At 40.1% G+C, this 14,973-nt stretch overlaps 1 protein-coding gene across 2 annotated transcripts in view; it reads right to left on the reverse strand.

Annotated features, from left to right (window-relative positions):
• SYMPK (symplekin scaffold protein) overlaps positions 1-14,973 on the reverse strand; it is a 2,606,756-nt gene that overhangs the window by 2,386,654 nt on the left and 205,129 nt on the right. For both annotated transcript variants that reach the window (XM_044062505.1, XM_044062497.1), the window contains exon 5: positions 2,064-2,137. In XM_044062505.1, the coding sequence (XP_043918440.1) occupies positions 2,064-2,137 (74 nt within the window). The remainder of the gene's footprint in view (positions 1-2,063; positions 2,138-14,973) is intronic.

The raw sequence follows: 14,973 nt of genomic DNA on the forward strand, positions 1-14,973 counted from the left end.
GTTGTATTTTCTTGGTTATGCTTATGAAACAGCTTATGTACTACTTTCCATTTGTAAAATATTTATTTTTGTGTAACAAGTTTTGTTCTATATTACTGTGTTTTTGTGGAGCTTTTCTCCCCGGGCCTCTACTGAAAATGGACATGTATCCATCTAGACTAGCCCGGTCAACAAATGTAAAATAAAAAATAAATAAATAAAATAAAATTCTTAAGGTCAAGAACAGCAAGTTATCAAATATTCTACAAATCTTATAAGACACCACAACATGATGGGCAAATAAGCCAACAACAAATGGTGATCCTTGGGAGATGGATTTTATGACTGCACTATGAGAATTTTTTAAGCCTACATGCTCAATCATGTTAATTAAATAGCCACACACATTCAAAGCTAAGCAACAAACACTAAATTAAGCAGTCTAACACTTGACATTAACAAGGAGAACTGAGAAACAGCAGCAGAACTGTAGCCTAAGGGAGGAGAAACAAGAATCTCAAACTTTCAAACACTTGCAGGAAAAAAAATGAAAATATCCTTCCTGTAGGCAGTCACTTTACCAGCAGGAAGAGACAAAGTTCCAACTCAAAATTAGCGAGGATAGACATTTTGAACTGCATGCTTTTCGGATGGTAAGAGAATTAAGGAGCCCTGTGCAGTACTGAAGAAGCTACAGCCTGGGAAAGTTTTCAGTGCTGACCAGGCCTAAGCCCAAATACAATGACTGCAAAAATGTAATTTCCTTCTGCTGAACCTGTCACAATACACTTCAACTTAATGGAGATGATGCTAAAATATAACCTGAGGGGCAACACTCTGGTCTGTTGTTTTAAGCAATAATGTGACCCTAAAAACAATTTAACACATACATTTTTCAGTAGAAATTAAGGGTTAGAGGAGTTAACTGATTCATGTGCAACTAAACTGAAGCGCAGTGCTAAAGAAAAAAATTTGAAGAGCTGTAGGATTCATCACCGAAAGAAAAAAACGTTCGGGGGCTAAAGAATGATAAAATGTGAAGCAAACTTTTGTCAGAATCTGAGTTAGCAGTCGAAAAGGTTTGAATGTGTGCAAAATCAACTTTTTCAAATGAAACAGCTTACAGAAAAGCTGAATGCTTGTGAAATTAAAAGGAAAAATCTGCTAAAATAACAGAAATAGGCAGCTGAAGCACACTGTCATTAAAGGCAGGCTAGAAACTACATAGTAATAACATGGTCTAACAACCCACACTATCACAATGGTGCTGCTAAAAATAAGACAGACAATTAAATTAACAGATATTATGTTGCTCAATGCAGTTACATGCACGAAGATAAATCTTGTCTAGCAGTAAACAAACAAAAAAAATTCAAGCAATATAAAGTACTGAACATAGCTTTATATAGCAGTGCCCAAAAGTTTAACTTGTACTTTGGGTGTCAAATGGTTCTTCATTCTTCAGCAGTTGCTGTCATGACAGAAATAGTATACCCACATCCAAAATGGCTCCAGCATGATTCTTTTATAACACCTGCTGTGTAGATGTAGGTAGAACTGAAAGAAGTTGAGTACCCTGCTGCCAGCTTCAGGTTGCTTATACGACCACAGCTAGAAATAATATAGAGGAAGGTGCATGACACCAAGCTAAAATAATGCAAGACCAAGAGGATAACAAAAGTAACAAATAATTAAAAAAGAGGAAGGAAAAAACAATACTCGTAATTCCTGCATGTTCAATCAATGGCATACTGAACTGCAACTCTTCTATGGCTTCCTGCCTCGATACTAACACATCATCTAAACTACAGTTTCAGCTATAAGAAAAGCCCACAAATGACTACAATATGGACAGACAGCTGGTGTGAATCAGACCACGTACTCGCAAAGACTAAATGAAAAGCAGGTCTGGGTAACAACGCGTTACCTGTACCACTGACAATATTCACTGAACACAAGTAATCCATTTATCTTTAATAAATCTTATAAAACAGGAGTTACGTCATATGGTTTAGTCTATTCAAGCAAACAATTCAATACTGAATATTTCAGATTAAAATGCATTTAAAGTCTTTCATCCTTACCAAGCTTCTTCTATAAATCCTACAACGAACTTTCGTACCTCTACCATTTTATCTGCCTGGAAGGCTATGATTTCCTACAGTAAACAAGAAAAAAATTATTTTTAAAAAATTAAAAGTAAAAAAAAGTATTTGTGTTAAACATCTCACTTCAGTCCTGCAACACATTTCGTTAAAGACAAAAACAGTTACTTAAGGACTTCTCAAAGAAAGCAGCTCTAAAGGTAAGCACTGCAATACATCCATGAATTTACAATTAAACACAATGACTCAAAGAGAAGGTATAGTGAACCATCTGCAACAGGACATCCAGAAAGATATTACACTTCAGAGAAAGATCTGACAGACTCAAACCATAATGTATTTCTCATTAAAGGACACTGGCTTCAACCACTTCTTCGCTTGAAAAGGGAATAACAGGGAGGAAAGAAAAATATTTTTCTGTAATGAACCTTGACTGAAATAAATAAATAAATAAATAAATAAATAAATAAATAAAAAAGCTGCATTAACATGCATTGAAAAAAATATGAGGCATGACTACCACCCATTTGAGACGCATCCCAGTTTATAAATGCCAACTCCACAGCTACACAATAGTTGGGGGTGGAGGGGGGGACACCTCCCACTGCACAGCACCACTGGAATGTACAATGCAAATGCATACAGTTTTGACAAACCAAATGAAAAGAAATTGTAGAAAATCCGCTAACTAAAACCTACCCTCACCAAAGTGTAGGAATGTCACACCTTGACTGTGAAAGAACAGCGGAACAGAAAATACACGTCTCAAAGGAAAGTCATGTTCTTGTGTATGCTAATCATGGCATGGGATACTGACAGCAAAACTTCCTAACAGTCATACTAACTTTGACAAACCCCAATGGCATCATACCTTTCAACTTCTTAGCAAAAGAAATCTGGACAAAGCCTGAAATAATGGGGGTACAAAGGCCCAAAATAGGGACAAAATTTTAAATATTGCTCTTATAAGCTCAGATCACTACAATAACAGGATTTGTGTTAGTATGCATTTTTCTTAAGGATATGAAGTCTGAAACTCAAATGTACATCACTATTTAGTGACTTCCATCCTTTCTGATTTGCCAGAAAAGTGAATGGTAAACAGTTACAGTCATTCTTCTCCTGCATAAGGGAGGACCCCCCATACACCCAGGCAATTACAGAGCCATAAGTCTGACCAGCCTCATATGCAAAGCCACAGAAAGACTTATGGAACTAATCAACTAGGACACAGGGAACCTCCAAACATTGGATGCTCAGTTTTGGATTCATCAAGGACAGGTCATGTTTGCTCAACCTGGCGGTTTTTTTTTTTTTTTTTTAAAGGTCACCAAAGCAATGGATGAAGGCAAAATGGTGCACACCGTGTACTTTGACCTGGCCAATGCCGCACTCAGACATAGCAGAAAAGCTAAATAAACTGGGAATAAACCCCATCTCACCTGCTGGATTGCCAACTACCTCACAGATAGGACGCAGGAAACCAAAATAGGAGAAGTTAACCTCCACAAAAAACAAGTCACCAGTGTTTTGTGCTGGGACCTCTCCTGTTTGGCATCTACTTTTCTGAAGTAAAAGCCAACACTAAAGGGCTCTGGCTGACTAAGTTTGCCAACAACTGCAAGCTAAGAGCAGAATTTACTTTGTCATCCTGCAGGAAGGGTTGTCAGAAATAAATAACCAGTGCCAAAATAATGGACAAACTAAATATCAAAAAATGAGTTACTGTATCCCTTGTGAATTCATCTATCCAGAGAACTACCCATGTTAACAATACACCCCAAGGAGTTGATCCACTTGTTTGGGAATTTATGTGGGTAGTAACCTAACCTTTGACCAACATAGGTCCACGGTTATAAGAAAGTCCTGTTATATTGCACAGATTATAAATAAAAGGATTGTGTCCAGATTTAGCAATGTCATTGTCTCCCTTTACTCAGCCCTTGTTAAGCCAGTCACTGAATACAATGCCCTCTCTTGGCATGTAACTGGTCAGACAAACGAAAGTAGAATGCCCACAGAGATACCATACTAAACAGTTACCAGGGCTAAACAACATGTCCTTAATGGACCAACTGAAAGTCATCTCACTATACACTGCATACCACAGACTAAGAGGTGACCTATGTCTGGCATACATGGCATCATCCAATCCAATACTGACAGATTTACTGAAGACGAGCAAGTCAAATGGCATCAGAAATACACTGTCTAGTAATCTAAATGCAACATCAACAGAATGGTATGGAGGGTCAGGTATGTCTTGCAGGGTTACCACTGCTCTGGAACAGAATCTCTATCCACATAAAACAAAGTTCGTCCCTGTCCATATTCAAGTGCAAATTGGGTCTATGGATGGGAAACAGAGAATTTACTCAAAGACTGCCACCTGTACTACTAATGGAGAGAGGCAGCTCCTAAATGCTTTATTCCATGCATAAGTCACCTCAAACTATCTATGGTATGATCCCAGTTATTCTCATTAGACGTGATATACAATTATGAACTATGGGATGGAAAATGCCAATCTGTAACCAAATGAAATAGGCTAATTAGTACACAAAGGGAAGCTGGCTAGGTTAAAAACATCCCTCAGGAGCAGCTAGCCTAGTATTCACCAATGAACCTACAAAAATAGCAAAGGTTTTGCCAAAATTTATAGTTACGGATCAACATGGTTTTGTGGAGGACAGGCAAACATTTGACAATATTAACAGAACAATGATGATCCAGAGGGAAGCAGAATGTAAGAAACTACTGCTGTTGCGGCTGGGTCTTGATGCAGAGAAAGCATTCAACAGTAAGCTAGGTTTTATGAGTGGGGCAAAGGAAGCATTTGTATCCTCTGGTTCATAGGTGTTTACTAGGCTAACTACCACAAGGGCCTTTTTAAGCCTAGCCATGCATCCTAAATCTCTGACAAGTTCTGATACCTTTGATAAGTGAGCATGGGCCTGGGAGATGAACCATTTACAGGTTACCTCTGTCCATTAGAGACATAGGTTCCAAACTAGGGATGAACTTCCGGTTTCCCATCAAACTGTCCAAGTTGTACTTAAATTTGTTTAGGGAGGAACTCTGCTTCACATGGATGGGGAGCCTGTTCTATAGACTGGGTAGTCTCTAGGATACACAACTATCTCTCCCAGCAGGTCCTATTTATATCACAGGCAAGGTTCAAGTCTTTAGAACAGGTAATTCTAGTGCTGTTTGTTTTGTGGATATGCAGGAGGTCCATCAGAGTGGGGATCTGACAATGCCCTGTATGCCAGGCATAGATCTGCCCTCAAAAGCCTGTAGGAGACAGAATACAGGGATAGGGCCTTGAGGCGGCCTTTTAGTGAGGAAATTCTATGGACGTTCCGGTTGTTGGATATGCCCGGTTAGGTACATACCAAAGGGGGCACTGTACTTAATGATAGGTCTGATGAATACTGACTACAGTGGAACAATGGAACAATGACTTCCTTGGACTTGGATGCTATACCTTTGTTTATAAGTTGAGCAACATAGAATGATTTCCTCACCACTGTAGACACATGATGATCAAAGGCTAGACTACTGAGTGTGTCCCCAAGTCCCTAACTACTGGGTCAAATCTAAGTGGTGTGTTGTCAATATGATATTTACCAGGGATGGATGACTTTCCAAAGGATACCATTATGCCTTTCTTGGCATTTAGTTTTAGTCCACGGCTCTGACACCAGTTGTTTGTCTGCGTCAGCCCCTCCTGGAGAACATTTTTGTCAGTTTGAGATTCAATGGCAGCTCCTAATTTGCAATCATCTGCAAATGTAGTTGGCTAGAGACCACTGACATTGGCCTTGACTTCTGAGAAGTAAATGCCAAAAAGGAGCCATCAAAGGACTGATCCCTGAGGGACTCCACTTGTGACTGGTCTCTTTGTAGAAGTGGACTCCCCAGTTCTAACTTCCTGGGTCCTGTCTGTGAGCCAGTTGGCTATCCACCGGGTGACATACAGGTTTGTACCTAATCTCTTGAGTTTGTCAACAATACCAGAGTGGGGTATTTTGTCAAATGCCTTGGCCAGATCAAGGTAGGCAATGTGAACGACTTTGCTCTCATCCATTGCTTTGGTGACGTTCTTGAAGAAGCCCACCAGGTTGAGTAGGCATGATCTGCCCTTTACGAAACCAAACTGTGTTGGGTCCAGTGTCTGTAGGTTTACTATATCTCTATTGATCATCTCCATGACAACTCTTTCCATGGTTTTACATACAAGACTAGTGAGACTTATGGGTCTGCAGTTTCCAGGGTCCGTAGATGGGCCACCTTCGTGTAGAGGGATGATTGATGCCTTTCTCCATTCATGACGCATGAAGCCTGTTTGGAGGCTATAGTTAAATAGTAATTCCAGAGGCCTTGATAGGTCTGATATAATAAGGTTAATTAGGTTTATATATGAATGACTGGAGGCAAGACTTCTCTTTAACAAGTTGTACATTAACAAGGGAACTACGCAGAGTTGTCTTCTTTATCCACTGTTATTGCCTTACATTTAAAGCTTCAGGCAAAGTCAGAAATTCAAGTATATAATTGGTATGGTAATAAAGACAGCTTTATTTGCAGATACTATTTTGCACTTCGTAAATTCAGAAAAGAACATCTCGGTGTTGTGGAACATTTTGAGACAGTTTCAAGTCTTTTAGGGATATAAAATTAACATACTGTAGCACTAAACCTTCCTCATTACCTAGAGGAAAACAGTTTATGCACTTACTTTCCCCACTTGCTTAGAGAAAAACAGCTCTTGTACTCACTTTCCTCACTTATCTAGAAGAAAAAAGTTTTTTATTCAGGCATGTCCAAGGGTCAGCTCCCAGTGTTCTCTCCTGTCTATCTATCTGATGAATCTGGGCATCTTGGGGCAATGTAGAAATTGCCTCATGTACACAGACAACCCTCTCCTCCTACCACCCAACACTACCAACCTGTGAGAAACGCACTTATCTAGCCAAACTGGAGGGAAAGTTCTCTCCAACCAAGACAGAACTTGACATTCAAGAGGAGAAGATAAAACACTTGCACCACACCACACTTATCACATAGTCTCACTAAATCTACACCACCAAACTCCACACACAGAAACACATTCACGGAGGCTCTCAATAATAATCTGCCCAAGCAACAGAGACCTCCAAAGCAGAAACGCAAGCAACTTCCACCCCCCAACACAACCCAAATGACACATAGCCCACAGACTCAGTGTACCACTCAACCACAGCCAAAAAGGCAAAACAACGTATCCAACACAGTAGTCATAGGTGACTCTATAGTCAGGCACACTGATGTCCCACTCAGCAGGCTAAACAAGGAGAATGTTACTGTCAGCTGCCTGTCGGGTGCCAGGATCTGTCACATAACCCACACACTCGGGTCACTCCACAACAAGTACAAATATGACTCTGCCATTGGCCATGTTAGTGTGAATGACCAGAGATGTACCTCCCTGGACTACACGAGAAGAGACATGAAGAGCTCTCCGATCTTGTAGCCCAGGCAGGTAGGACCCTAGCCCCGAGTAGCATTAGGTCATCACCCATAATGATACCACAGTACAAGGACAAAATTACTGATTTCAACAATTGGCTAAGCTTCTGATGTCATTCTAAGGGGATCCAGTATCTGTCTGCTTGGGATGACATGGTCGACAGACCACAATGCTTTGCCAGGGATGGCCTGCACCTGTCACCCCTGGGATTCTGGATACTGGCTAAGGCTCTTGCCGCTCCTATAGTGCCTTTTTTAGGCAAGGTTCAAATGACAAATTCACCACTGTAACAGGAACAGGCAAGCAAAAACTGAGGGTAATGCTACTCAATGCTAGAAGTCTAAATCTCAAAATGCACTCACTCGAGGCACTCCTTAAAATGGAGAACATCGATATCTGTGCAATGATTGAGACCTGGTTCAAGGTTCCAGAGAGCACCCTTGCACTACCAGGCTATAACTCACTACACTTTTCGGCCCTGTAACCTGGACCGGAACACCAAAGGTGGAGGTGTGTCCATATTCATTAAGGATATCCACACCTCCAGGCTAGTTGCTCAACATAATGCATCTGAGGTTATCCAAGTGCAACTAATTCTGAGCAAAACTGCAATCCAAATTGTAGCTTGCTACAGATCCCCCACCATGCCCCAAGATTCCCACTCTTTTCTTGATGTACTGGAAAATATTAGGGTTCAACCAAACACCCTAATAATGGGCAAGTTCAACTACCCCACCATTAATTGGGAAAACAACTTGTGTACCAACTCCTACACACAACACTTTCTGGAATTCATAAATTCCAATGCCCTGGATCAACTTATCCACACCCCCCACCAGAGGCAACAATATCCTAGACCTAGTCATTACCAACATGAGTGACTGGTGTTCCACACCTGAAGTCAACTCCTCAATGGTCCGATCCAACCATAAGATAATCACCCTTGATATCCACATCCCGCCCCCACCCCCCATTAAGGAAACCACGGTAAAAAATTTCTCCAAAGCCAACGTCATGCTTCTTAAGACAGAAGTGGTGAACTTCATGACACCCATGCAGATGGACAACACAGTTACGACTGCTGAATCCTACACAAATGCACTTTATAAGCACTTACACGAGTGCATGGATCGTGCTATCCCAAACAGAACCAAGACGCTATCCTCCAAAAAAAAGGAAGCCAATCTGGTGGTCCCTTGCCATAAACAAACTGTACAACAGAAGGAAGAAATTGTTGCAAAAGAGAGTAAAATACCATGAGTGGAGGAGCTCCCTGGTCAGCCTCAGTAAGCTGAGATCCCTTATAAGATCCTCCAAAGTTAGCTACAAAAACAAAATCGCCACTGATTCTAAGGACAGCCACAAAGCATTCTATAGCTATGTGAAGAATCTCAATGGCAACACCCAGATCTGCTCTGAGTTACAGCCCAACGGCACGAAAATTACATAACCAACTAATATTGCCAACATCTTGGCATATAGGTTCAGTGCTAACTTTACCCACCCCTCACCCCCTAAAGGGCCCATAGCTATTCAGGAAGAATGCAGAGTCCCTGTAATCACAACTACCCAGGCAAAAGCTGCACTCTCTAAAGCCAAAAACACAGCATCCATGGGACCAGACAACATCCCAGGCTGCATTTTACATGAATTTTGGAATGAACTGGCTTCCCCACCTAAGCACCATGTTCAACCATAGCCTCACATCAGGCTTTGTGCCCACTGAATGGCATACAGCAGCAGTTATCCCACTCCACAAAGGGAGAGCCACCACTGATCCTGGGAACTATCGCCCTATTATCCTGACGAGCCTGGTCTGCAAGGCCATGGAACATATCATCATAAAACTCAAACAAACACATATAGTAACCTCCAAACTCTGGATCCCACCCAGTTCGGGTTTGTGAAAGGCAGATCATGCCTGCTGAACCTGATTGACTTCTTTGAGGCAGTCACCAAAGCCGTAGATGAGGGTAAGGTGGTTCACACAGCTTATCTTGACCTCGCCAAGGCTTTCGACACCATCCCCCATTCTGGAATTATAGCTAAACTCACTAAACTAGGTATAAATCCCTACGTCACACGATGGGTTGCCAACTGGCTCACTGACAGAGTCCACACTGTAAAAGTTGCACACTCCAAATCTAACCGCAAACCAGTGACAAGTGGAGTACCACAGGGTTCAGTCCTGGGACCTCTCCTGTTTGGTATCTACTTCTCTGAAGTACAGGCTAACACAGAAGACCTCTGGCCAGCGAAGTTCGCAGATGACTGCAAACTAGAAACCATAGTAGAGTCTCCAAATGATGTGGAAATCCTACAGGTGCACCATCATCCCCTTTGGTAAAAACTCTGTATCCATGAACTACTACATAGACAGCAGTCTACTTAACACCAAATGTGTGATAAGAGACCTTGGGACCCATGTGGACAGTAGTCTGTTCTTCGATATCGCCACAGTAGTCAGGAAGTCCTATGTGGCACACCTCATCATAAAAGGGTTCTCATCCAGGAAAAAAGAGGTCATTGTTCCCCTCTACTCGACACTCATTAGACCCATTATAGAGTACACCGCTCCTTTTGGAATGTACCTCACAAGACCTCTGCAGCAGCTGGAAAGGCCACAGAAGTACCTCACAAAGAGGATTACTGGTCTCAAACAGATGCCCTACACTGACAGTCTCAAAAAACTCCATCTTTACTCCGTAGCATATCGCCTACTCAGAGGTGATCTTTGCCTAACATATAAAAGCTATGTCAAACCCAGAGCTGTTGGACATGCTACACCTAAAGAAATCCCAATCCCACGCTCTAGGGACCTAAACCTTGTCACCACAATAAACAGGGCATGCTGGAGGGATAGATTCCAGTCCCACAGATTTCCCATACTCTGGAACAGGCTACCCATCTATGTCAAGCAAAGTTCTTTATTAGCACTCCAAGAAAAATCTTGATGAGTGGATGGGAAATAGGAAATACACCCCAGGGATCACTTCTGTGTCTCTGCTCAACAGTGGCACATGAAAATAGCTTTTTTGAGTGGCGTAAGCCAGGGAACCTTGTTGGCTAAGCTTACGTAGGCCATCGGGCCGATAGCCTAGTACCTACCTATGAACAAAGATAAAACAAAGGCTACAGTGAAAAATGTTGTACTCGCACAATATTTGTTTCAGAAACATCCTTATTTATGGGAGACATGAAAAGATGAAGTATTTGGGAGTGTGGATTAAAAAAAAGCTTCTGCTATGGCAGCTAAGGATATGTGGGAAGAGACTAAACAAAAGAGGATACAAAAAGAGACACTGGAAACTCTTGTTTATGGATATGGATAGTGAGATACAAGTAGCAAAAATATTTGTAATTCCTTCAGGTTATAAATACAGGTAAGGCATATTTTTAACACCCACAGGAGAAATTTTGAACAATAAAATAACAAGGAGATGAGGGTAAAATTTAAGTGGGTAAGTTGATTTATGATTACCCGATTTGAAGGATATTTTTGAGCTACATATTTAACACTCATATCCTTGACACAAGCAGAAGTTTATAATTCAAAGTGGAAAATAATGAAGATGAAGTGGGGGAGGGGAAGAGTTCAAAAAAATAGGGAAAGAGTGAGATTTTGGATGTAGATCCTCAACTCATTTCCTACAAGAGAGCTCTGGAAGTTTACACTAACTTCCAATGGGCGGAGCCTACGTTTTTAATAGAGTCAACTTATGTACTCATTTCAAACAAATATTCATATCTCTGGAACCAGGGGGTTACTGAAGTGTAAATGGCAAACTCTTCAGCACAAATTATGTTTAAACTAGTGTTATTCTTTAGGTTCTAGGTCTTAAACTGGGTTTTATAAGTCACAGAAAATACAGTAACTACTAAGTTTGTAATATTTTGTAAACAACTTACAATATCTCAGCAACCACTCATGTTACACGTACTGTCGGCAGCATTTTATTCTCCCAGCTGAGTGCTTTCATATAGGGTTAAGAAATTACATCTGTGCTACTCTGATACAGAGATATTTACAAAAACATGAAATTCATGACAGTATAAATATTATATGAAAAACAATTTATTTTTACTTGCAGTAGACACAGGTCGGATAGCAATATTGTAATTGCTGTCATTGTGTAAACTTTGCAATAAAATATTTTGCTACTTTATATGTAGCATGTTTTTGGAATTATTAATGCAAATATGAACAAATATTTGACACGTCAGTAGGATGTAACTGCAGAAACACTGGAGGCATCACCCAGATGTAATAAGAATAATAACCACCATACAGAATATTATATTCATAAAGCTGCAGAAAATATTCCAAGAATTAAGCCAGCACAGGAACGGCAAAAAAAAAAAATGTTTTGCCAATAGGGATGACTGCAAGGATGGGTACAGAAAATAGGCAAGAGGGGTCTGGAACCTACTGAAGAAAACAGGCAAAGGAACCAAAGCATTGGGAGCAAATAACTAGAGAAAGAATGGTAACAGACTGGGATAAGTCCAAGAAAGATATTTGGACTGCAGGCTAGAGACTCCCTTCCCTACCAGGGATGGCTCAAGGAGTACAGGCAAACAAAAAGGGATAGGAGAATCCAAAGTGAAAGACTTGCTCTGGAAGAGTTTTTAGTCAAATTTCAAACAGAAGCTGCTTTTAAAAATAGCTATCATGCAAAATTTTATATGCCTTACTAATTAGCCAAGTATCAATCAGAGGAGGTTAGAATAGATTGGGAAGAAACTGGAAAAGTATTTTACAAGGGAACAGTGCCATCCCAAGTATGCAACAAAAGTAGTTTAGGATTTTTGCTTGGAAATGTTTACAAATGTATTTTTACATCCCACGAAGACTTCAAAGTTTTCCTCAAGTAGATAGCAATATTTGGAGGCATGATAAGAAAGAAAGAGGTAAATGGGACAAGTCTTTTGGGAATGCAATGTGTTGGCAGATTTTTAAGAATTCCCTACATAGTAGTCTGTGAAAATATTGGGGAGAAAATGGTTGCAACCAAGGAAATTACTAGTTTGAGTGGGGACTCTGGTTCTCGAATGCATCGATAGACCTTATTTTCTCTAAATACTTTCATTAAATTAACACTTAAAATATAAGCAAACATATATTAACAAAAAAGAAAACTATTTCAACATTTTTCCACTTAAATACAACATACATCACATATATTTTCCTTGCTGCTATCATCAGTCCAACATTACAAATTAAAAGTTATGTACTCACCATAACTAAGCATCTGTGTTGTCTATTTTTATTCTTCCTCAGTGAACCGGTTATGGATCTGATCCGAGTTGGTTGTATACTTCAGACTTTTGGATCCAACTCTCAAGCTTCTCCCTCTCCCCAAATTGCCCTCGTCCATTCTCAATATCTCAGACAGAGTTTGTTGCCATAAAGTCCAAGAATAATCTCCATATGAAAATCTGAAATATCTGCCAATTGTAATCTAATCATAGAAAAACTAGCTCCTCCTTTGAAAAGAGCAGCCTGAAAAATCAACAGCAGGGAGTGGGGCATTAAAATGGTCAACATTATTTCTCAATGCCCAAAAGAAAATCTTTTCAGTTTGCTTTTGTAAACCTTCTTGGTGGAGTCTTTTTGCAAAGATAATAGAATGGTACCTACAGGGTAAGAAAGCCTGGGCTGTCCGGCCATCACTGGAACTGGAGAAACCATGCAGTTAGTTTGGGGGCTGGGATACTGGGATGACTAACAAACATATCATCCAAAAACCTGGTGTAAAATTTGATGTGCTCAAAATAACATTAAGAAAAAAGAAATGTCTTCTCCCATTGCCTAACTACAATATTTGCATATAAACCACCACATGCAGACTCCATAGCCACCCCTTCTTGTTGTATGCACATTTCTTTGTTAAACAAAATGAAGTTGTTTTTTTAAGGACAATTTCCATCAGTTGTGAAAAGACCAAGATCTGGAAGTGAGAGATATCTTTTTCATATAATAAATCTGTAAACCACTCCAAACCAATTGTGTGAGGTATGACTGAATAAAGGTCCTTAATATCGATAGTAATAAAAACAAAAGTGTCCTTGAAAGGTATCTCATCTATAGCTTGTAAGAAGCTCCATGAATCCTTGCAGATATGTGTCTCACTCAATATGTGTTCTTTTAACTTATTGTCCAGATATCTTGCAAGGAGATGGGTAATGGACCCCTTGGAGTCTACTATGGGTTGCATGGGTGGTTGGCTAAGATTTCTATGCAATTTTGGCAGCCCAAACATGACTGATATTTTAGGGCAGGGAACAGAGAGAAAATTAAGCACATCAATAGAAACTGAACCATCTATAAATAAATCTTGGAGTTCATTCCTTATATGCTGGTAAGAAGTGTTCAATTCATTAATGGATGATCTTAAATATGCTTTTTCTTCTAGAATACAAAGCATTTTCTTGTTATAGTCCTCATAGTCCATCAAGACAACACCTCCATCTTTATCAGGTTTCATAATTCTAATATTTTGTGAAAAGATTTTTTATTTCATCCATTACCTTTTTCTCATTCATGTCAGAGTTCCTACTACAAAGCTTAGAGTTACATATATCTAACCCACGCATGTTCTCAAAAAGTTGGACAACGAGATGAAGTGGGGGGTTATATGTACTAGAGATGGCTAAAGGGTTGACAAAGGAACCAGGTGCAGAGTTTTTAAAAAGAATATTCAAGTTCAGCTTTCGTGTATACATTCTTAAATCCATAAGAGTATTTGAAACATCTAGGGGCTGTGGGGGTACAAAGGTGAATCCTTTGGCAAACAAATCACAGTGTTCAGAATTAACAGCAATGCTGGTAAAATTGTACACATTAAAGTCACCTAAAGTGTTGGTAACTATGTGGGAGGGTGGGAGTAAATGGTCCATATCATCACCTAAACTGTTTGGTGGTGAATGCAACAAGTTAGTTAAAATCACATTTACATCCTGTTGTTCCAGGACTGGTACCTCTTCCCCCCTCTGTTCACCATCCCTCCCCTGTTCCAATGGTTGTTCCTGTTTATCGGGGCCATATCTCAACTGTTGTTCCCCTGGGGACCTTTGTTCCTCAGATGCTCTGAGCGTCTCGGGGGGGGGGGGGACTCTTCCATGTCTAAAAAACCTGACCAGCATTACTAGTTGAAGGATTATCAATACCAATAACATTGCTGTTACTGTTTCCAGGATTCCCATTAGAATTAGTATATTTTTTGCTCCACTCCTGGGAAGGGGGTCTGGGATATGCCAGGCCATTACTATAGTAATTTCTGTCCCTATTCAGTTTCTTAGTTTTACTAAGTTTAATAGAACTTACTAGATGCTCCATGCTCTTAAAAATTCTCACATGCTCAAATTTGTGTTGTT

Source organism: Protopterus annectens, chromosome 1.part0 (genome assembly GCF_019279795.1).
Source record: "Protopterus annectens isolate FY-2018-M chromosome 1.part0, PAN1.0, whole genome shotgun sequence".
Taxonomy (NCBI): Eukaryota; Metazoa; Chordata; order Ceratodontiformes; family Protopteridae; genus Protopterus; species Protopterus annectens.